The sequence below is a fragment of the Dendrobates tinctorius genome, unplaced genomic scaffold (genome assembly GCF_039654945.1).
Source record: "Dendrobates tinctorius isolate UK_male_01 unplaced genomic scaffold, ASM3965494v1 ptg000019l, whole genome shotgun sequence".
Taxonomy (NCBI): domain Eukaryota; kingdom Metazoa; phylum Chordata; class Amphibia; order Anura; family Dendrobatidae; genus Dendrobates; species Dendrobates tinctorius.
In genome coordinates, this window is record NW_027361687.1 from 63,593,430 (window position 1) to 63,617,304 (window position 23,875).

The 23,875-nt window shown below is 42.5% G+C and overlaps 1 protein-coding gene across 3 annotated transcripts in view; it reads left to right on the top strand.

Moving 5' to 3' along the window:
- Positions 1-23,875, top strand: part of LOC141083008 (uncharacterized) — a 354,683-nt gene that overhangs the window by 11,195 nt on the left and 319,613 nt on the right. For 2 of the 3 annotated variants that reach the window (XR_012230621.1, XM_073567146.1), the window contains exon 1: positions 12,538-13,322. The exons of the other annotated variant lie outside the window; for it this stretch is intronic. Coding sequence is in view for 1 of the 2 variants with exons in the window: in XM_073567146.1 (XP_073423247.1) it covers positions 13,313-13,322 (10 nt within the window). In the remaining variant the exon portion in view is untranslated. Of the gene's footprint in view, positions 1-12,537; positions 13,323-23,875 lie in introns of those variants that run through there. 3 annotated transcript variants of the gene reach the window in all.

The window sequence follows — 23,875 nt, forward strand, 5'->3', positions numbered from 1 at the left end:
TAGTGTCTGTGGACTATTGGAATATAGAAAAGTGAATAAAGGGAATTGTGTAAGTGACTAAAGAGTTTAGTCAAAGAAAAACATGGCCCGTGCCCCTGCTTTTCAGGGAATGAATCGTTTAGAAAATATGCAGTGTGCCTTGACCAAGGCCGATTGTATGAGAGGGCAGGGCAGGGGGCTGAAAGGTTCAGTCAGTGAACAAATTACTTCTCCATAGGAGGCGCTGCTCTTCCCAGGTCTGATATAATGATCACACTTTTCAAAACACAGATGGAGTAACCAACCAAAATAATCCCGCTAACCACCTGCATTATAGCAAGCCAGAATGGCATAGTTGGTCCCAGGACCCCTAAAGGTTCCCTCAGCTCCAGGTCGCTGAGCGTCCTTCTATTATAAGTGTTAACTCCTTTGTCCAACCATATAATCTCTTTACACCCTTGCTCTTCATTTAGTTTCTGCAAGTACAATGGGAAGTTTGGTTTGTTTGCTGAATATAAGATGTCTTTATAAATCTGCAGCGTGTCCGACTAATTAATAGACAGAAACACCTGTCGTCGACTATGGGGAGATGGATCAAGATGGGCATTTTGTAATTGGAGCATCAAGAATTGTCAAGAATGCAATAAAACTTCATATAAATATCTATATATCTATCTATATATATATACACTTGACAAAAATATAAACTCGGCACTTTTGTTTTTGCTTCCATTTTATAGGAGCTGAACTCAAAGATCTAAGACATTTTCTATGTACACAAAAGGCTATCTTCTAAAAATATTGCTCACAAATTTGTGTAAATCTGTGTTAGTGAGCTCTTCTACTAATCTGTGTTAGTGGGCTCTTCTCCTAATCTGTGTTAGTGGGCTCTTCTCCTAATCTATTAGTGAGCTCTTCTAATCTGTGCTAGTGAGCTCTTCTCCTAATCTGTGTTAGTGAGCTCTTCTCCTAATCTGTGTTAGTGAGCTCTTCTCCTAATCTGTGTTAGTGAGCTCTTCTTCTAATCTGTGTTAGCAAACTCTTCTCCTAATCTGTGTTAGTGAGCTCTTCTCAAAATCTGGGTTAGTGGGCTCTTTTCCTAATCTGTGTTAGTGAGCTCTTCTCCTAATCTGTGTTAGTGAGCTCTTCTCCTAATCTGTGTTAGTGAGCTCTTCTCCTAATCTGTGTTAGCAAACTCTTCTCCTAATCTGTGTTAGTGAGCTCTTCTCAAAATCTGGGTTAGTGGGCTCTTTTCCTAATCTGTGTTAGTGAGCTCTTCTCCTAATCTGTGTTTGTGAGCTCTTCTTCAAATCTGTGCTAGTGAGCTCTTCTCCTATTCTGTGTTAGTGAGCTCTTCTCAAAATCTGGGTTAGTGAGCTCTTTTCCTAATCTGTGTTAGTGAGCTCTTCTCCTAATCTGTGTTTGTGAGCTCTTATTCAAATCTGTGCTAGTGAGCTCTTCTCCTAATCTGTGCTAGTGAGCTCTTCTAATCTGTGCTAGTGAGCTCTTCTCCTAATCTGTGTTAGTGTGCTCTTCTCCTAATCTGTTAGTGAGCTCTTCTCCTAATCTGTGTTAGCAAACTCTTCTCCTAATCTGTGTTAGTGAGCTCTTCTCAAAATCTGTGTTAGTGAGCTATTTTCCTATTCTGTGTTAGTGAGCTCTTCTCCTAATCTGTGTTAGTGAGCTCTTCTCAAAATCTGTGCTAGTGAGCTCTTCTCCTAATCTGTGCTAGTGAGCTCTTTTCCTATTCTGTGTTAGTGAGCTCTTCTCCTAATCTGTGTTAGTGCGCTCTTCTCCTAATCTTTGTTAGTGAGCTCTTCTCCTAATCTGTGCTAGTGAGCTCTTCTCCTAATCTGTGCTAGTGAGCTCTTCTCCTAATCTGTGCTAGTGAGCTCTTCTCCTAATCTGTGTTAGTGGGCTCTTCCCCTAATCTGTTAGTGAGCTCTTTTCCTAATCTGTGTAAGTGAGCTCTTCTCCTAATCTGTGTTAGTGAGCTCTTTTCCTATTCTGTGTTAGTGAGCTCTTCTCCTAATCTGTGTTAGTGAGCTTTTCTCAAAATCTGTTAGTGAGCTCTTCTCAAAATCTGTGCTAGTGAACTCTTCACCTAATCTGTGCTAATGAGCTCTTTTCCTAATCTGTGCTAGTGAGCTCTTCTCCTAATCTGTGTTAGTGGGCTCTTCTCCTAATCTGTTAGTGAGCTCTTCTCCTAATCTGTTAGTGAGCTCTTCTCCTAATCTTTGTTAGTGAGCTCTTTTCCTATTCTGTGTTAGCGAGCTCTTCTCCTAATCTGTGTTAGTGGGCTCTTCTCCTAATCTGTTAGTGAGCTCTTCTCCTAATCTGTTAGTGAGCTCTTCTCCTAACCTTTGTTAGTGAGCTCTTTTCCTATTCTGTGTTAGCGAGCTCTTCTCCTAATCTGTGTTAGCGGGCTCTTCTCCTAATCTGTGTTAGTGAGCTATTTTCCTATTCTGTGTTAGTGAGCTCTTCTCCTAATCTGTGTTAGTGAGCTTTTCTCAAAATCTGTTAGTGAGCTCTTCTCAAAATCTGTGCTAGTGAACTCTTCACCTAATCTGTGCTAATGAGCTCTTTTCCTAATCTGTGCTAGTGAGCTCTTCTCCTAATCTGTGTTAGTGGGCTCTTCTCCTAATCTGTTAGTGAGCTCTTCTCCTAATCTGTTAGTGAGCTCTTCTCCTAATCTTTGTTAGTGAGCTCTTTTCCTATTCTGTGTTAGCGAGCTCTTCTCCTAATCTGTGTTAGTGGGCTCTTCTCCTAATCTGTTAGTGAGCTCTTCTCCTAATCTGTTAGTGAGCTCTTCTCCTAACCTTTGTTAGTGAGCTCTTTTCCTATTCTGTGTTAGCGAGCTCTTCTCCTAATCTGTGTTAGCGGGCTCTTCTCCTAATCTGTGTTAGTGAGCTCTTTTCCTATTCTGTGTTAGTGTGCTCTTCTCCTAATCTGTGTTAGTGAGCTTTTCTCAAAATCTGTTAGTGAGCTCTTCTCAAAATCTGTGCTAGTGAACTCTTCACCTAATCTGTGCTAGTGAGCTCTTCTCCTAATCTGTGCTAGTGAGCTCTTCTCCTAATCTGTGTTAGTGGGCTCTTCTCCTAATCTGTTAGTGAGCTCTTCTCCTAATCTGTTAGTGAGCTCTTCTCCTAATCTTTGTTAGTGAGCTCTTCTCCTAATCTGTGCTAGTGAGCTCTTCTCCTAATCTGTGCTAGTGAGCTCTTCTCCTAATCTGTGCTAGTGAGCTCTTCTCCTAATCTGTGTTAGTGGGCTCTTCCCCTAATCTGTTAGTGAGCTCTTCTCCTAATCTGTGTTAGTGAGCTCTTTTCCTAATCTGTGTTAGTGAGCTCTTCTCCTAATCTGTGTTAGTGAGCTCTTTTCCTATTCTGTGTTAGTGAGCTCTTCTCCTAATCTGTGTTAGTGAGCTTTTCTCAAAATCTGATAGTGAGCTCTTCTCAAAATCTGTGCTAGTGAACTCTTCACCTAATCTGTGCTAGTGAGCTCTTCTCCTAATCTGTGCTAGTGAGCTCTTCTCCTAATCTGTGTTAGTGGGCTCTTCTCCTAATCTGTTAGTGAGCTCTTCTCCTAATCTTTGTTAGTGAGCTCTTTTCCTATTCTGTGTTAGCGAGCTCTTCTCCTAATCTGTGTTAGTGGGCTCTTCTCCTAATCTGTTAGTGAGCTCTTCTCCTAATCTGTTAGTGAGCTCTTCTCCTAATCTTTGTTAGTGAGCTCTTCTCCTAATCTGTGCTAGTGAGCTCTTCTCCTAATCTGTGCTAGTGAGCTCTTCTCCTAATCTGTGCTAGTGAGCTCTTCTCCTAATCTGTGTTAGTGGGCTCTTCCCCTAATCTGTTAGTGAGCTCTTCTCCTAATCTGTGTTAGTGAGCTCTTTTCCTAATCTGTGTTAGTGAGCTCTTCTCCTAATCTGTGTTAGTGAGCTCTTTTCCTATTCTGTGTTAGTGAGCTCTTCTCCTAATCTGTGTTAGTGAGCTTTTCTCAAAATCTGATAGTGAGCTCTTCTCAAAATCTGTGCTAGTGAACTCTTCACCTAATCTGTGCTAGTGAGCTCTTCTCCTAATCTGTGCTAGTGAGCTCTTCTCCTAATCTGTGTTAGTGGGCTCTTCTCCTAATCTGTTAGTGAGCTCTTCTCCTAATCTTTGTTAGTGAGCTCTTTTCCTATTCTGTGTTAGCGAGCTCTTCTCCTAATCTGTGTTAGTGGGCTCTTCTCCTAATCTGTTAGTGAGCTCTTCTCCTAATCTGTTAGTGAGCTCTTCTCCTAATCTTTGTTAGTGAGCTCTTTTCCTATTCTGTGTTAGCGAGCTCTTCTCCTAATCTGTGTTAGTGAGCTCTTCTCCTAATCTGTGTTAGTGAGCTCTTTTCCTATTCTGTGTTAGTGAGCTCTTCTCCTAATCTGTGTTAGTGAGCTTTTCTCAAAATCTGTTAGTGAGCTCTTCTCAAAATCTGTGCTAGTGAACTCTTCGCCTAATCTGTGCTAGTGAGCTCTTCTCCTAATCTGTGCTAGTGAGCTCTTCTCCTAATCTGTGTTAGTGGGCTCTTCTCCTAATCTGTTAGTGAGCTCTTCTCCTAATCTGTTAGTGAGCTCTTCTCCTAATCTTTGTTAGTGAGCTCTTTTCCTATTCTGTGTTAGCGCGCTCTTCTCCTAATCTGTGTTAGTGGGCTCTTCTCCTAATCTGTTAGTGAGCTCTTCTCCTAATCTGTTAGTGAGCTCTTCTCCTAATCTTTGTTATTGAGCTCTTATCCTATTCTGTGTTAGCGAGCTCTTCTCCTAATCTGTGTTAGCGGGCTCTTCTCCTAATCTGTTAGTGAGCTCTTCTCAAAATCTGTGCTAGTGAACTCTTCACCTAATCTGTGCTAGTGAGCTCTTCTCCTAATCTGTGCTAGTGAGCTCTTCTCAAAATCTGTGCTAGTGAATTCTTCACCTAATCTGTGCTAGTGAGCTCTTCTCCTAATCTGTGCTAGTGAGCACTTCTCCTAATCTGTGTTAGTGGGCTCTTCTCCTAATCTGTTAGTGAGCTCTTCTCCTAATCTGTTAGTGAGCTCTTCTCCTAATCTTTGTTAGTGAGCTCTTTTCCTATTCTGTGTTAGCGAGCTCTTCTCCTAATCTGTGTTAGTGGGCTCTTCTCCTAATCTGTTAGTGAGCTCTTCTCTTAATCTGTTAGTGAGCTCTTCTCCTAATCTTTGTTAGTGAGCTCTTTTCCTATTCTGTGTTAGCGAGCTCTTCTCCTAATCTGTGTTAGTGGGCTCTTCTCCTAATCTGTTAGTGAGCTCTTCTCAAAATCTGTGCTAGTGAACTCTTCACCTAATCTGTGCTAGTGAGCTCTTCTCCTAATCTGTGCTAGTGAGCTCTTCTAAAAATCTGTGCTAGTGAACTCTTCACCTAATCTGTGCTAGTGAGCTCTTCTCCTAATCTGTGCTAGTGAGCTCTTCTCCTAATCTGTGTTAGTGGGCTCTTCTCCTAATCTGTTAGTGAGCTCTTCTCCTAATCTGTTAGTGAGCTCTTCTCCTAATCTTTGTTAGTGAGCTCTTTTCCTATTTTGTGTTAGTGAGCTCTTCTCCTAATCTGTGTTAGCGGGCTCTTCTCGTAATCTGTTAGTGAGCTCTTCTCCTTATCTGTGTTAGTGAGCTCTTCTCCTAATCTTTGTTAGTGAGCTCTTTTCCTAGTCTGTGTTAGTGAGCTCTTCTCCTAATCTGTTAGTGAGCTCTTCTCCTATTTTGTGCTAGTGAGCTCTTCTCCTAATCTGTGCTAGTGAGCTCTTCTCCTAATCTGTGTTAGTGGGCTCTTCTCCTAATCTGTGTTAGTGGGCTCTTCTCCTAATCTGTTAGTGGGCTCTTCTCCTTATCTGTTACTGGGCTCTTCTCCTTACCTGTTAGTGGGCTCTTCTCCTTATCTGTGTTAGTGAGCTCTTTTCCTATTCTGTGTTAGTGAGCTCTTTTCCTATTCTGTGTTAGTGAGCTCTTCTCCTAATCTGTGTTAGTGAGCTCTTCTCAAAATCTGTGCTAGTGAATTCTTCACCTAATCTGTGCTAGTGAGCTCTTCTCCTAATCTGTGCTAGTGAGCTCTTCTCCTAATCTGTGTTAGTGGGCTCTTCTCCTAATCTGTTAGTGAGCTCTTCTCCTAATCTGTTAGTGAGCTCTTCTCCTAATCTTTGTTAGTGAGCTCTTTTCCTATTCTGTGTTAGCGAGCTCTTCTCCTAATCTGTGTTAGCGGGCTCTTCTCCTAATCTGTTAGAGAGCTCTTCTCAAAATCTGTGCTAGTGAACTCTTCACCTAATCTGTGCTAGTGAGCTCTCCTCCTAATCTGTGCTAGTGAGCTCTTCTCCTAATCTGTGTTAGTGGGCTCTTCTCCTAATTTGTTAGTGAGCTCTTCTCCTAATCTGTTAGTGAGCTCTTCTCCTAATCTTTGTTAGTGAGCTCTTTTCCTATTTTGTGTTAGTGAGCTCTTCTCCTAATCTGTGTTAGCGGGCTCTTCTCCTAATCTGTTAGTGAGCTCTTCTCCTTATCTGTGTTAGTGAGCTCTTCTCCTAATCTTTGTTAGTGAGCTCTTTTTCTAATCTGTGTTAGCGGGCTCTTCTCCTAATCTGTTAGTGAGCTCTTCTCCTTATCTGTGTTAGTGAGCTCTTCTCCTAATCTTTGTTAGTGAGCTCTTTTCCTAGTCTGTGTTAGTGAGCTCTTCTCCTAATCTGTTAGTGAGCTCTTCTCCTATTTTGTGCTAGTGAGCTCTTCTCCTAATCTGTGCTAGTGAGCTCTTCTCCTAATCTGTGTTAGTGGGCTCTTCTCCTAATCTGTGTTAGTGGGCTCTTCTCCTAATCTGTTAGTGGGCTCTTCTCCTTATCTGTTACTGGGCTCTTCTCCTTACCTGTTAGTGGGCTCTTCTCCTTATCTGTGTTAGTGAGCTCTTTTCCTATTCTGTGTTAGTGAGCTCTTTTCCTATTCTGTGTTAGTTAGCTCTTCTCCTAATCTGTGTTAGTGAGCTCTTCTCAAAATCTGTGCTAGTGAATTCTTCACCTAATCTGTGCTAGTGAGCTCTTCTCCTAATCTGTGCTAGTGAGCTCTTCTCCTAATCTGTGTTAGTGGGCTCTTCTCCTAATCTGTTAGTGAGCTCTTCTCCTAATCTGTTAGTGAGCTCTTCTCCTAATCTTTGTTAGTGAGCTCTTTTCCTATTCTGTGTTAGCGAGCTCTTCTCCTAATCTGTGTTAGCGGGCTCTTCTCCTAATCTGTTAGTGAGCTCTTCTCAAAATCTGTGCTAGTGAACTCTTCACCTAATCTGTGCTAGTGAGCTCTCCTCCTAATCTGTGCTAGTGAGCTCTTCTCCTAATCTGTGTTAGTGGGCTCTTCTCCTAATTTGTTAGTGAGCTCTTCTCCTAATCTGTTAGTGAGCTCTTCTCCTAATCTTTGTTAGTGAGCTCTTTTCCTATTTTGTGTTAGTGAGCTCTTCTCCTAATCTGTGTTAGCGGGCTCTTCTCCTAATCTGTTAGTGAGCTCTTCTCCTTATCTGTGTTAGTGAGCTCTTCTCCTAATCTTTGTTAGTGAGCTCTTTTCCTAGTCTGTGTTAGTGAGCTCTTCTCCTAATCTGTTAGTGAGCTCTTCTCCTATTCTGTGCTAGTGAGCTCTTCTCCTAATCTGTGCTAGTGAGCTCTTCTCCTAATCTGTGTTAGTGGGCTCTTCTCCTAATCTGTGTTAGTGGGCTCTTCTCCTAATCTGTTAGTGGGCTCTTCTCCTTATCTGTTACTGGGCTCTTCTCCTTACCTGTTAGTGGGCTCTTCTCCTTATCTGTGTTAGTGAGCTCTTTTCCTATTCTGTGTTAGTGAGCTCTTTTCCTATTCTGTGTTAGTGAGCTCTTCTCCTAATCTGTGTTAGTGAGCTCTTCTCAAAATCTCTCTCTCTCTCTCTCTCTCTCTCTCTCTATATATATATATATATATTAAAGGAGCATTTCAAACTATTGGATAGGTGATACTAGGTAGATGCTGAGAACTCCGCCAAAACACCAAAACATACCTACATAAGTTTCATGTTCTCCCTGATTTAATACCCAACCAGGATGGGTTGCATTAGGCCTCTCCTGAAAGGGAAGGTGAGATCTCATGGGGCAGCTGCTACTTGTGCCACCTGCGGTAGCCAATGGCTGTGTGATTCTGGACTGTTGATATGAAAAACATGTGCCCCATAAACGCAACTCCCCCTCTATAGAAAAATACACTGACACCAAAAGAACTTCTGTTATGGATGGAGTGGGCCATAGTTTTACTTACATAAATGAAACCAAACTGTATTTCTTTATCTTTAACCATCATCGAGCCAAAATAGTATGCTCCAGCAGACTCCCGGGGTCAAGTCCGTCTTCAGTTCGTATCAAGCTCAAAACCATGTAATTTTACAGCCACCTGTGACTTGATATAAAACAATATAAACAATATCACATCAGATCAACTTTTTTTTTTAATATAAAAATGTATCTGTGTAAACTAAATGGAGGGAAGCTCCTTTACAACGAGTACCAGAGAAGAGGGAGAAAAGGCAGGGAGTGGGTTTTATTGCTGCAGAGCTCATGTACTAATGCAAAAAGAGGGAAAAGGGTGGTACAATAAGAGAAGGGTCGGTAAAATAAGAGAAGGGGCAGAACTATAAGAGAAGGGGCAGTACAATAAGAGAAGGGGAAGTACAATAAGATAAGGGGCGGTACACTAAGAGAAGAGGCGGTACAACAAGAGAAGGGGCGGTACAATAAGAGAAGAGGCGGTACAATAAGAGAAGGGGCGGTACAATTAGAGAAGAGGCGGTACAATAAGAGAAGGGGCGGTACAATAAGAGAAGGGGCAGTACAATAAGAGAAGAGGCGGCACAGTAAGAGAAGGGGCGGCACAATAAGAGAAGGGGCGGTACAATATGAGAAGAGGAGGTACAATAGCAAAAGAGATGCTACAGTAAGAGAAGAGGCGGTACAGTAAGAGAAGGGGGTACAATAAGAGAATGGGCAGTAAAATAAGATAAGGGGCAGTACAATAAGGGAAGGGGCACTACAAGAAGAGAAGAGGCGGTACAAGAAAAGAAAGTGTGGTACAATAAGAGAAGAGGCGGTACAATAAGAGAAGGGGTACTACAATAAGAGAAAGGGCGGTACAATAAGAGGAGAGGTGGTAGAACAAGAGAAGGGGAGGTACAATAGCAGAAGAGGCGGTACAGTAAGAGAAGGGGCAGTACAATATGAGAAGGGGCAGTAAAATAAGATAAGGGGTAGTACAATAAGAGAAGGGGCAGTACAATAAGAGAAGTGGTGCTTCAAGAAGAGAAGAGGCGGTACAAGAAGAGAAGGGGTGGTACAGTAAGAGAAGGGGTGGTACAATAAGAGAAGAGGCAGTACAATAAGAGAAGGGGCAGTAGAATAAGAGAAGGGATGGTACAATAAGGGAAGAAGCGGTACAATAAGAGAAGGGGCGGTACAGTAAGAGAAGGGGCGGTACAATAAGAGAATGGGCAGTACAATAAGAGAAGGGGCGGTAAGCTAAAAAAAACTTCAGATCATCTAAAAAGGTGCAACCAAGAATTAACCCCGAACATGCCAAACATAACTCAAGGCAAACTGGGAAAATAAATGAGGGGGAGGGACAAATCCCACACTGGGAAAGGACCAGTCTATTTCACCAGTCCAGGACCCCTTCCCTATAAGGATTGTGGTCCACTAAAACAAATACATGGCAATGTTTTCAGTTGGAGGATGCGGATGACATGTTTGGTCACATGATCCTCCAGTTGGAGGACAAGAGAACTGTGCAGTATGTGAGGAAGGAGGACCTGGAATACTGAAATGTTAGTAAAGGCCACAAAATCATGTCCCCTGACACAGTATTTACAATAACTATAGTGAAGAACCCCTTAAGTTTTGCCAATTTGCACAATTCTTGCCCTTTAAGATTTGCATAGAAAAGTTTGATAATTGAATAATTTTTAGTATTTTTTCTTACTTTACAGTTTTTTTGCATGTGCAATCTTTATGTCAATATTGCTCTTATTAATTATGAAGAAATATATGAAAAGTGCGACCTGCAGTAAGAAAATGAGCAGATTCCCTTTTATATACATTTAATAATGTCTGGAGCTTTTGCTATGTAATCTATAGACAGCAGGAGAAAGAGGCTGAGACACAGAGTTCTCTAACGGTGAAGGGTTTATCACTGAGAGATTAAATTTCTGGATGACATTAGTCCGGCAACTAAGTACCTCACTGCCTATGAACTTTGTACATGGAGAACCTGGTGTGAGCGGCATTAGCTGTGGTGTGGGTGGGGTTAGCTTTCTCAACTCTGCTTCATGCTACATCTATGGAAGCAAAAATACACCTGTGGTGTGTGGGAGCAAGGAATGACGTCGTCCAGCGTGTAGTTACTCCAGAAAAAAAGAAAAAATTCCAGCTACTATAAGATCCATTTATTGAGTGAAAAGTAAGACAGAGTTCACATGATAGTCTCTATTACGCGTTTCGAACACCCACATGACAGATTTAGTTGTAAAAATGGCTGACAAGGGAGGCTTAGTAGTAGCAATGGATTCTTCTGTTTACCACAATCAAATTAATCTTTTATTACAGGATGATACTACCTATATCAAATTGAGAAGTGACCCCACTATACAATATCAAAAATAAACTTTTAAATTGATTGAGGAGGGACTTTCTCTAGGTGTTATCAGTAAATCGCAGTATGATTATCTCAGGATTGATTGCCCGGTACTTCCAATCATGCATGCTTTACCTAACGTTCACAAGGGTATTTCACCGCCACCAATGCATCCCATTATCTCTGGGATAGGGTCTGTCACTGAACATCTCAGTCAGTGGCTTGACTCTATATTACAACCCCTCTGCATTCGCACACCCGGCTTTCTTAGGGACACTAAGGATGTTCTTGAACAACTGTCAGATGTAGTATGGAAGGATAATTTTTGTTGGATTAGTTGTGATGTAGTTTCACTATATACATCAATACCAGAAAAGGTTTCTATTATGGCTGTGGAACATCATTTGCATAAGCATAGTGAATACACGTCTGATTTTTCACAATTTGTATTGCAGGTGTTGCATTTTTTATTACATCATAATTATTTTCTGTTTGATCAGAATTTTTATCTTCAATGCAGAGGAGTGTCCATGGGTGGCAAACATTCTCCTTCGGTGGCTAATTTGGTAATGTCCTATTGGGAGGAACTTTTTCTCTTCTCCTCGTGCAACCCTTTTATGTCCTCGATATTCTGGTATGGCAGATATATCGATGATACCCTCCTTATTTGGAGGGGTTATGTATCTGCCATACCGGAGTTTGTCAATTACCTGAACAGTAATGAATTCAATCTGAGGTTTACTTGTGAATCTGATAATTTTTCAATCTCTTTTTAAGATCTTATATTGCGGGGTCATGTTGGTATGTGCATTTCTACTACTCCCTACTCCAAACCTATGTCTGGGAATAGTATTCTACATGCCCGCAGTAGCCATCCACATCATACAACCAGATCCATCCCTGTGGGAGAATTAATTACAGTATCCAGAAATTGCAATAATTCTTTAGAAACTAAGAAACAGATGGAATTGTGTTGCAATAAATTAAGAAAGAGAGGATATCCTGAATGGTCTTTAAATAGAGCTACTAATATTGTGCGGAAGAAAACCCGGTACGACTTTTTTGCTCCCAAGTATAATAAACAAAGTGATTATTTACATAAAAAAATGGTGTTATCTGTACAATATAGTCCACAATTTAATTCGATTAAATCGATTCAACAGCATCTTCCCATTTTATACGAAGATGAAATTTTATCATCCATTTTGTCACCTGGTTGTCATATAGTAGCCAAAAAGGCAATTACCATTGGTAACATCATTTCACCTAGTTTATTTTCTCCAGATATAACTCAAAAAACATGGCTTAATTATTCTGGTTTTTTCAAGTGCGGTTCTATACGTTGTAGAACATGCGCTCATTCTGTGGTGACTCATGAGTTTTCCAACTGTGACAATTCTAAACAATACAGGATTTCTCAATATATTAATTGTAACTCCAGGAATGTTGTGTATTTGATTAATTGCATGATATGTAATCTTAGTTATGTTGGGTGTACTACCAGACATTTAAAAACTCGCATTTCCGAACATATTACGGATATCATTTCGGTAGGGAGCTTCAACCGCAATGTCTCTTCAGCTCCTAAACATTTTATTTCTCACCATCAGAGAAACATTTCATCTCTCAGAGTAACAGGCATTGAAAGAATCACGAAGCAACCGCGAGGAGGGAATGTCAGAAAACGCTTATTGAAAGAACACCGTGAGCACAACTCAAGATGGTGCTAAGGTTAGGTTCCCAAACCGTTAAAGCAACAAATATGAACCTAGCACTCAACTTAAAGGTATTTGTAAGGCGGTTTATTGTAGTACACGTGTACTACAATAAACCGCCTTACAAATACCTTTAAGTTGAGTGCTAGGTTCATATTTGTTGAGAAAACGCTTATTGACAAGAGAAGCTTATTGGATCTTCTGTTTGGGAACATGCACACCGAGCGGTTTAAATGCACGAAAGGAGATTTTATATCATTAATGTGCGGACATTGAATTACTAAATTATGCAAAAAATCATTGTGTTTTTTTTTTCTTGGTGGTTAACTGTTTAATGCTTTTTTGCATGTTTTGGTAACTAATACATGCTTTTCTACATGTCTTAGTAATTCTTACCTTACCCATATGGGGTAATTTTAATTAATTGTATGTGACACATGTGTATCATCATTTTCTATTGGCTATAGCTGTGTACAAAAAGGCATTTGCCAGCATTGTCATCAGCTTTTTGATAAATAACACAGTGTGGGTGTTCGAAACGCGTAATAGAGACTATCATGTGAACTCTGTCTTACTTTTCCCTCAATAAATGGATCTTAGAGTAGCTGGAATTTTTTCTTTTTTTCAAAAATATCGCAGTCTTTAGGAGCGCTGTATGATGCTGGGTCCGGGAACCCCAAGGGTGCTAGCCCCCTGGCAACACTGGACACAGCCTTGACATTTCTGGACCCGGCATCATACAGCGCTCCAAAAGACTATGTTATTTTTGCTTCCATACTCACATCCCTTTCGAGGGTACATGGCAGGAGCAGCTCTGGGCTTGGCATCCTCTTCACTCTGGCTCAGGGACCTGCGGTGACGTGGATTCCTGTGACGCCTCCCCACAATCACGTGTCAGGACCCCGTGATCTCACCTGGAATAGCTGCACAGCATGGAGGTCCGATCCTCTTCACCTCCATGCTCAAACTGGGGTTGTGCAGGGGTACACAATGCCAAGAGGTGAGTGGCCCTTTGGCCCGAACAGATATATAGCTCTCTTGACCGCCAGGTCATTTTTATGTGCACTCCCTTTCATTTGCATATCATGCTAAATCTAAGAACTCTGATTGTGTGAGAACGGCTGCAAACGGTAATCTAAGTGACACATCGTTGGATTCAGCTTCTCTTTGCCTAAATTATGCAGCTCTCAGATGAGGTAGCAAAAACCTCCTGACAGATTCCCTTTAATGGCCTCACATCTTCTCTTAACATGCTGTTAGAAATATACCTGTGTATGTGACCACTTATTAACTTTTCCTAATAAAAACAAAAATTCCTGACTCGTAATAGTGAATTATCTGGATTTACAATCTGACCCATATGGAGTTTTCATAAAGCCTTTTGGTGGATAATTTCCCCATTTCTCTGCCTCATTCTCATGGTTTCTCATCAGCTGCGGCTCAGCATTGCCGGTGACAGCGTGAGAATTTTTACGACCCCTCTCCTCCCTCCCGCACACAGCCTTTTGTTTATAGGGACATGTGCATAGAGAGAGGGAACAGACGGGAGGAGATAATAGAGAGTATCTCTCATTTAATTACACATGGAACATCCAGTCAGCAGATTCCAAGTCATAATTATCATGTAGGTAACAGAGGTGGGAAGAGACCCTCACATCTCCCCACCAAGACACCAATACTCCAACATCACTGAATGCTGAGAGTCACATACACATATCTGCACCGACATCTGTAACACATCAACCATTGCATGGTGTATCCAAGACTATGGTCCTGGACACTACCGGCTAAGCTGTGTATCTAAGCCACTCATGTAAAACTGTACTGTTTTACCAGTGTATCTAAGTCTACTGCCTGCTGAACCGTGCATCTAATCCTATCCTGTGTGATATTGTTTGCTGAGCCGTGTATCTAATCCAATCCTGTGTGATACTGTCTGCTGAGCCGTATATCTATTCCAATCCTGTATGATACTGTCTCCTGAGCCGTGTATCTAATCCTATCATGTGTGGTACTGTCTGCTGAGCTGTGTATCTAATCCTGTGTGATATTGTCTGCTAAGCTGTGTAACTAACCCTATTCGGTGCGATACTGTCTGCTGAGCTGTGTATCTAACCCTATCCTGTGTGATACTGACTGCTGAGCTGTGTATCTAGTCCTATCCTGTGTGATACTGTCTGCTGAGCTGTGTATCTAATCCTTTCCTGTGTGATACTGTCTGCTGAGCCGTGTATCTAGTCCTATCCTGTGTGATACTGTCTGCTGAGCCGTGTATCTAATCCAATCCTGTGTGATACTGTCTGCTGAGCCGTATATCTATTCCAATCCTGTATGATACTGTCTCCTGAGCTGTGTATCTAATCCTATCCTGTGTGGTACTGTCTGCTGAGCTGTGTATCTAGTCCTGTGTGATACTGTCTGCTGAGCCGTGTATCTAATCCTTTCCTGTGTGATACTGTCTGCTGAGCCGTGTATCTAGTCCTATCCTGTGTGATACTGTCTGCTGAGCCGTGTATCTAATCCATTCCTGTGTGATACTGTCTGCTAAGCCGTGTATCTAATCCTATCCTGTGTGATACTGTCTGCTGAGCTGTGTATCTAATCCTATCCTGTGTGATACTGTCTGCTGAGCCGTGTATCTAATCCATTCCTGTGTGATACTGTCTGCTAAGCCGTGTATCTAATCCTATCCTGTGTGATACTGTCTGCTGAGCTGTGTATCTAATCCTTTCCTGTGTGATACTGTCTGCTGAGCCATGTATCTGGTCCTATCCTGTGTGATACTGTGCTGAGCCATGTATCTAGTCCTATCCTTTGTGATACTGACTGCTGAGCTGTGTATCTAATCCTACCCTGTGTGATACTGTCTGCTGACCTGTGTATCTAATCCTATCCTGCGTGATACTGTCTGCTGACCTGTGTATCTAATCCTATCCTGCGTGATACTGACTACTGAGCTGTGTATCTAATCCTATCCTGTGTGATACTGTCTGCTGAGCTGTGTATCTAATCCTATCCTGCGTGATACTGACTGCTGACCTGTGTATCTAATCCTATCCTGCGTGATACTGACTACTGAGCTGTGTATCTAACCCTATCCTGTGTGATACTGACTGCTAAGCTGTGTATCTAATCCTATCCTGTGTGATACTGACTGCTGAGCTGTGTATCTAATCCTACCCCGTGTGATACTGTCTGCTGAGCTGTGTATCTAATCCTACCCTGTGTGATACTGTCTGCTGACCTGTGTATCTAATCCTATCCTGTGTGATACTGTCTGCTGAGCCGCGTATCTAATCCTATCCTGTGTGACACTGTCTGCTGAGCTGTGTATCTAACCCTATCCTGTGTGATACTGACTGCTAAGCTGTGTATATAATCCTATCCTGTGTGATACTGACTGCTGAGCTGTGTATCTAATCCTACCCTGTGTGATACTGTCTGCTGACCTGTGTATCTAATCCTATCCTGCGTGATACTGACTACTGAGCTGTGTATCTAATCCTATCCTGTGTGATACTGTCTGCTGAGCTGTGTATCTGATCCTATCCTGTGTGATACTGTCTGCTGAGCCGTGTATCTAATCCTATCCTGTGTGACACTGTCTGCTGAGCTGTGTATATAACCCTATCCTGTGTGATACTGACTGCTAAGCTGTGTATCTAATCCTATCCTGTGTGATACTGACTGCTGAGCTGTGTATCTAATCCTACCCTGTGTGATACTGTCTGCTGACCTGTGTATCTAATCCTATCCTGTGTGATACTGACTGCTGAGCTGTGTATCTAATCCTACCCTGTGTGATACTGACTGCTGAGCTGTGTATCTAATCCTATCCTGTGTGATACTGACTGCTGGCCTGTGTATCTTATCCTATCCTGTGTGATACTGACTGCTGAGCCATGTATCTAATCCTATCTTGTGTGACACTGTCTGCTGAGCTGTGTATCTAATCCTATCCTGTGTGATACTGACTGCTGAGCCGTGTAACTAATCCTATCCTGTGTGATACTGACTGCTGAGCTGTGTATCTAATCCTGTCCTGTGTGATACTGCTGCTGAGCCGTGTAACTAATCCTCTCCTGTGATACTGTCTGCTGAGCCGTGTATCTAATCCTACCCTGTGTGATACTGTCTGCTGACCTGTGTATCTAATCCTATCCTGCGTGATACTGACTACTGAGCTGTGTATCTAATCCTATCCTGTGTGATACTGTCTGCTGAGCTGTGTATCTGATCCTATCCTGTGTGATACTGTCTGCTGAGCCGTGTATCTAATCCTATCCTGTGTGACACTGTCTGCTGAGCTGTGTATATAACCCTATCCTGTGTGATACTGACTGCTAAGCTGTGTATCTAATCCTATCCTGTGTGATACTGACTGCTGAGCTGTGTATCTAATCCTACCCTGTGTGATACTGTCTGCTGACCTGTGTATCTAATCCTATCCTGTGTGATACTGACTGCTGAGCTGTGTATCTAATCCTACCCTGTGTGATACTGACTGCTGAGCTGTGTATCTAATCCTATCCTGTGTGATACTGACTGCTGGCCTGTGTATCTTATCCTATCCTGTGTGATACTGACTGCTGAGCCATGTATCTAATCCTATCCTGTGTGACACTGTCTGCTGAGCTGTGTATCTAATCCTATCCTGTGTGATACTGACTGCTGAGCCGTGTAACTAATCCTATCCTGTGTGATACTGACTGCTGAGCTGTGTATCTAATCCTGTCCTGTGTGATACTGCTGCTGAGCCGTGTAACTAATCCTCTCCTGTGTGATACTGTCTGCTGAGCCGTGTATCTAATCCTATCCCGTGTGATACTGTCTGCTGAGCCGTGTATCTAATCCTATCCTGTGTGATACTGACTGCTGAGCCGTGTAACTAATCCTATCCTGTGTGATACTGACTGCTGAGCCGTGTATCTAATCCTATCCCGTGTGATACTGACTGCTAAGCTGTGTATCTAATCCTATCCTGTGTGATACTCACTGCTGAGCTGTGTACCTAATCCTACCCTGTGTGATACTGTCTGCTGACTTGTGTATCTAATCCTATCCTGTGTGATACTGACTGCTGAGCTGTGTATCTAATCCTATCCTGTGTGATACTGACTGCTGAGCTGTGTATCTAATCCTACCCTGTGTGATACTGTCTGCTGAGCTGTGTATCTAATCCTACCCTGTGTGATACTGTCTGCTGACTTGTGTATCTAATCCTATCCTGCGTGATACTGTCTGCTAAGCTGACAGAAATGAAAAAGTTGAGCTGAAAACAAACACCTTCACCACACTAACGTTTTGTGCGTACATCTGCTTTACCATTTTGTGTGTATCTGTGGTAACAGACTGCATACAAACTATTAGTCCGATTCTATGGAAGAGATATATATATATATATATATATATGACAATAAATTACAATGAAGGAGGGGTACCCACAGAGGGGAGGCAACACTTAGTAAAACCAAGCAAGTATATCCCAATTAGCGAAACATAGCAGGAGAACTGCAGACCCTGGTGTCTGGTCAGTCCTAGGGTGGCCCACCATTGGAGAAGAGTATATATGTGGCTGGAAAAGAGCCATTCACTGCACAGTTGCCTCCTTTGGAATGCATCAGACTGTATATGTCACGATCCATTTTTGGATCTGTGGCAGATCTAGTTCTCAGATTAAACCTTCAGGCCATCAAGGGTTAATGTCATTTTTCCCCCGCTGGCCTGCTGGAGTAATTGCATTGCTGCTGGGTCAGCTGATGTGGGTGGTGACCACTCCCACATCCTTTAAAAGGTCACCTGATGCATCAGCTGACTGTCAGTGTTAGTTCATTCTACAGTAACCAGGCTGCAGGAAGGAGCTATCTAGGTGCAGTGGTGCTTTGCTGAGTCCACTTGTCAGGTGCCTTACTCTGCTCTGCAGTGCTTTGCAGCAGAGGGAACTGAGTGTTGCATTTTTTGTTTACTCTGTCCCTTTTGGTGTCTGTCTGTCCTTACCTTTTGTTGCTTTAGTGCAGCGGTGGGACCAGTGCTCTCACCTGCCAGTTCCCTACTTAGGTATAGGAGCAGGGCAAGTGAGGGATTAGGTATCCTGCTCGGCGACGGGGTGAAATAACCCGTATAGGGATGCTAGTAAGATCAGGGCACTTCCTCAGGTGAGTACAGGAGGTGTCCATTTCCCCCGTTCCTTATTGACAGGGCCCACCATTGTTAAAGTTTCCCTGGTGTTCCCTTGTATGTTGTGCCATCTGTTGACTGACCTTTCATGGGGTCGTGTCATGCAGCTTCGGTCACATCTTGACAGTATACCAAGCTTCAGGTTGGTTCTCTTATTCATTATAAGACTTTACTAAAGACTTGCACGCATTTCGGGGTTTAATACTCCTTCATCAGAACATTGAAGTTTGATACTTTCAGATACTTTTAGACCTTAATGTTGTCTAACAAAACCCATTCAGGCCTAACCCTTTCCGGAAATGTAATGACCAGTACTTGTGAATCACATACTGGGAGCCATTGTCTGGAATGACCCAGGAGTGAAGCCCGCGTCATACATGGCAGGTACCGATTGTTATTCTCACCCCGAGTGTGCTCTGGTAAAACCATTTAGATGCCACAGACATCAGTGACGAGGCATCTAAGTGGTTTTGATGGCGATGAGGAGCAGTTGCGGGGTGCCAACACTCTTACAGTTATGTCGATGGTAACATGAAAAAGTTATGGCTTTCAGTAGATGGAGTTGAAAAAAGAATTCACATCGCAAAGGTGTTGACCATGCCTGGATAAACATGGCTGTTTTCTTCTATTAGTATAGAGCAGCCATGCTTCCAAGTTTATGGTAAGGCTGAAAGCAGCGACAATATTTTCAGATTATTTTCACACATTTTGGTAGTACACAATCCTCTAAGTTTATGGCCGGTTTCAGATATCACTTATATACACCAGTGTGCTCGTTCAGCAGAGCTGTTGTCTATGAGAGTGCCATTGGCAGACATGTCTGGAGGTGGCTTTTCTCTGGAGACCATACAATGAGCAGTTGTCTGATCAATATTTCCTCAAACAATTATTTGTCTGAGCTCCCATGCCATTAGATTCTTGGCTGAACCCCTTCAATATCAGACATTAGTGTGTATGGTGGGCTTCTCTGTTGGTCATTGTAAAGATCTTTCTCCAGTGAGATCACATCTGTCTCGCATAGGGTTAACACCATGTAAACATGTGTTGTGTCTCCTTCATTGTGCCCTGTATTCTATTGTTACCTGTGCGGCTTAAGAACGATGGTGTGAGATGATGGTGACCATATGTGGGCAGATTACATAAAGGTGTAATGAAACGGTCCTGGTTCAGTAACACAGAAGAGCAGGAGGGGCTGATCCCTGAACACAAAGTGATCGCTTATGTGGAATGATTCTGTAATAAGCTATTTCCCACAAAAAAGGCCCTGTCTTTGAGGAGTAATGCTGTGCCGACAAAGTTATTAAAAAATGCACTGTTATATAGCGTGAGAAAATATAAAAAATGAAGCATATAGGGGCGACGTAAGATATCAGCTGCTCCGTGGCGCGTGTCAGAGTATACTGCCTCGCTGGTACTGATTGGCACGTTTCTGCCTGACCATATTGATACCACCTCACTTGTCCAGTTAATGACTACCCGGGGTAACAAAGAATTAAAGGAATTGCCCACCACTTTTTAATACTTTATCAACGGGTTCAGGGCAGTGAAAAAGTAAACAAAAAACCCTATAAAAAAAGTAAACCAATGCTCTGCTGTAGAATAGATAGCTATCATTATATGGTGGTAATGTTAGTGCAGAAGTTGGGTGTAATGATCAGTTTAGTGGTATCACTATGTATATTCTGTACTGTATATGTGGTCATGGTTTGGCGGTACTTTTTGTCTATAAGGCATCCATACACATTAGATTACTGTTTGCTGAATAATGCTTCATACACAGGATCGTGGGCTCGACCTAGCACTCCTGTGTTATCCGCCCTACCTCGGTCTGAAGAAGGCGATTGGAAGTCTGAAATTGTCCGCCGAACCTGTACATTTTGGAGAGTGCAGCTAACATTAGTAAATCGGTCTTGGTACTGTCTTTCAGCAATGATCGGTATGGAGGCATTGTTCTGTCATTATGTACTGATATTATATAACTTATTAGTAATAATGGTCTTGCAGTAAATTTTCATCTCCTTTAATGTCACGCAGGGTCTTATCTATAATAGGACCCCCATCTGGGGATGTGGGTGTAGGGTGAACCATAGACCAGTGTGTGCTTTCAAATGCCGTGGTTGAATTTCAGTCCCAGTCCGACCTTGCTGAAGGTGATTTCATCCAGCGAAATACTAAATTCTATCAATGGTGTCTTTTCTGATGTGAAAGACAATGAAAATAAAGGGAACAAATGAAATAAAAAACAAAATAACCACTACCCTCATCTAAAATATATGCAATATAGAGAAATAAATGTTAGGTATTGGCGAAGAATAGCGTTAAATCGGTTAGCGTTTGGCTTAGAGGGGTTTTCTAGATTTATATACTGTGTGGATATATATAAAATATATAAATATATTATATATTATATATAATATTATAAATTTATGTATAGATAAAAGAAGTGGCCGCAGTGATCAGTCAAATACAGTATATACAGAGACTGCAGCGGATTCCTAAGGTATAACTTTTCATTTATCAGCACTATATATATGTATTTCTTTTTTAAAGCCAGAGATAAAACTCCTTTAAAAAGTTAGTTTTCAAAAAGTTGCTAAATTTGGTGTAAGAATAATTTTCGCCCTTTCCCTGATCCTGTCTCAAAAAATTAGCAAAAAGCTGTGTGCGACGCACCTTATTCCAGCGGGCTTTTGGCTTATGACTGGAGTATTCCCCTAGTTGTAAAAAAAATAAAAATAATGTGAAACTCTGTAAAAAACCTGAACTGGTAGAAGTGGCTAAATCTGCGGGTCTCTAACGAGATTATATTTTGGTTGTTTCCTGGATTTTTCTCTAGAAATTTATTTATTCCGGTAATCAGATGTCATGTTCCCTGGTTTTTTGACCTGAGTTATTATCCGATAAGTATCACTTCTTCACTTTGCTTTTCGACCTTGGTGACCTGATAAAGGAATACTCTCTGGGATTTTTTTTTTTTGCAGGCCAATCTTTTGACCACTGTTAGATTACCATTATAGTGACCTTAAGTGGCTGGTAACGATAATTAAACAATGGGGGAAGACGGTGAAAATAGCCATTATTATGCCACTTCTTCTTCCACCTTCTTCCTCTTTCTCCAGTGAATTGGGCCATCAGAATAGAAGTCCAAGGACAGGCCCTCGGAACAGCTTTCTGACTAGTATTGACAATGAAATCAGGCTTTGTCAAGAAAGAAAAAAAAACACCAAACCTAAAAGCTGGGAAGTCATTTTACATTTACAAAATGAATGTGATTTCAAGGACCCTCTAGACAATGCAGTTTATTTAGGGATGGGAAAGAAATGCCAGCTCCTGCCTGGAAGACTAGTTGGCCAATTATCACTTCTATTTATCTCTTTCCCTCTTTATTTAATCGCATCTATGGGCCTGAGGTGGCAGCTGGAATGTAGCACAAAAGCTATCAGCGATGTCCCATAATACTTTGGTAAACATTTTTCTACTGAACCAGTTTTTGGAAGATGACAACTGTTGACCAGTTTCGTCTGGACATCTTGAGAGAAGACCACAGGACAGCATGAACTTGTAGAGTCCTTCTCCATATTACTTCATAATAGGACATCCGTATAAAACTACCAAACCAATGGTGCCTCGATATTCTCAATCTACAGCTGGTTTGTGGCCAGGTATGTTGTCAGTAGCTGTTTCCTCCTAAAAAAAATGTCATAATAATAATAAATTTTATTTCTATAGCGCCGACATATTCCGCAGCACTTTACATTTCAGAGGGGATTTGTACAGACGATAGACATTACAGCATAACAATAATCACATAGATCATAACAGATACCAAGAGGAATAAGGGCCCAGCTCGCAAGCTTACAATCTATGTCATCCCCAAATAAAAGTAACATTCTATTATAGATCAGGTCTGAAAAGTGCGCTGACCTCACCCTACTAGCCTCCAGTTGGTCTTCTTTTGGACTGTGTCTAACACAGGACAGTGTTTTCAATTACCAAAGTGGTAACACATATCCAGAAATAAGGAGGAATGATGGTCCAATGAAATCTGTGGCCATCAATGCTATGGTATCTGTCGCTTGCATAGGCTCTAACAGGGCTGCACATGATGGCACCATATTACAGAATTGTCTTCCCATGTGTCCTGCCTAATGCCCTTGTGGCGCCCCTGAGGGTTCAGTCGCCACAGAGGTACTGCACCTCCTCCTGAGGTGTGGTGCCCCACCATCCAGGTAAGGTGGAGACACCTGACCACACTCCAACACCTGCATCCCACACAACATAGTAGTGTAGCAAAGCACCCTTTGGTGGCTCCCTGCTTGGAGCACGAAGAGTGCTGGGAGTTGGGTGGAGCTTAGTTTGCACCAAAAGATTGGTAAGAGTTTAGGATTTGGTCAGTCTGACTCAGTCAGTCAGGGAGTCGGGCTCAGTGAGTCTGTGAGAGAAGATCCCCGGAGAGGGATGGACGAGGGAAGTGCTGCAGCGGACCTCAGTGACCTGGGCCTGCTGGCACAGGAAAGAGACATTGATGGAAAGCCTGACTCTTCATAAGAAAGATAGATTTGAACGGAACGTAAGGAGAAAAGGAGGACTGGGGATTAGGGTTAGAGCAGAACCCTTCCCAAGTTCACAGCGCAAGGCCGGGGTCCGGTTCCCGAGGTTGTATGGATACTAATGGTCCTGCAGCAGACACCGGAGGAATAGAAGTTGTCACCACTTTATTCCCACACAAGATTTGGGGGCACAACAGCAACGTGAGTGAGCCAGGACTTAGTAGCAAGGAGTACCCGAAGCAGGCTACAGCTGTCTGCCGTACAAGTAGAGTTCATAGCAACATCTGACAGGAGGAACTCCAGTGTAACTCAGTACCGAGAGTACTTCACTATAGGCGCAAAAGGTAGACGTTCAGAAAAGGCACATATGTTGGCGGAGTGTTGGAACGGAGTACTTCATCTTGCCTGGAAGTTGACTGAGCTCCTGACCTGAAGCACACAGCATGGATGCGGGCGCCTGTATGCACAACAGACTGTGAGTAAAGCTTTGGAACTACATGCCCTGGTGTCCTCTGCTTATTTCTGCGCCAACACCCTCAGCACTGCTACCTCTCTGTGCCTGACACTGCACCATCTACGTCTCTCCCCTATCTCTTCACCTACACTGCCCTGGGACTACTGCCCTACCTGTGGAGGGCCACAACATCATTGCTGCACTACACCATCTGTCCCAGAGGATCTGTCTGCAGCATCGGCTTAACACCTTTCTTGCCGAACACCACAGGTGGCGTCACGAATCATTCAATGAACATTTCTGCTATTTACAATGGGCACCCAGGGCCATGGATCGGGTCATAGCTGCCGTGACAACAACCCCACTCGTGGA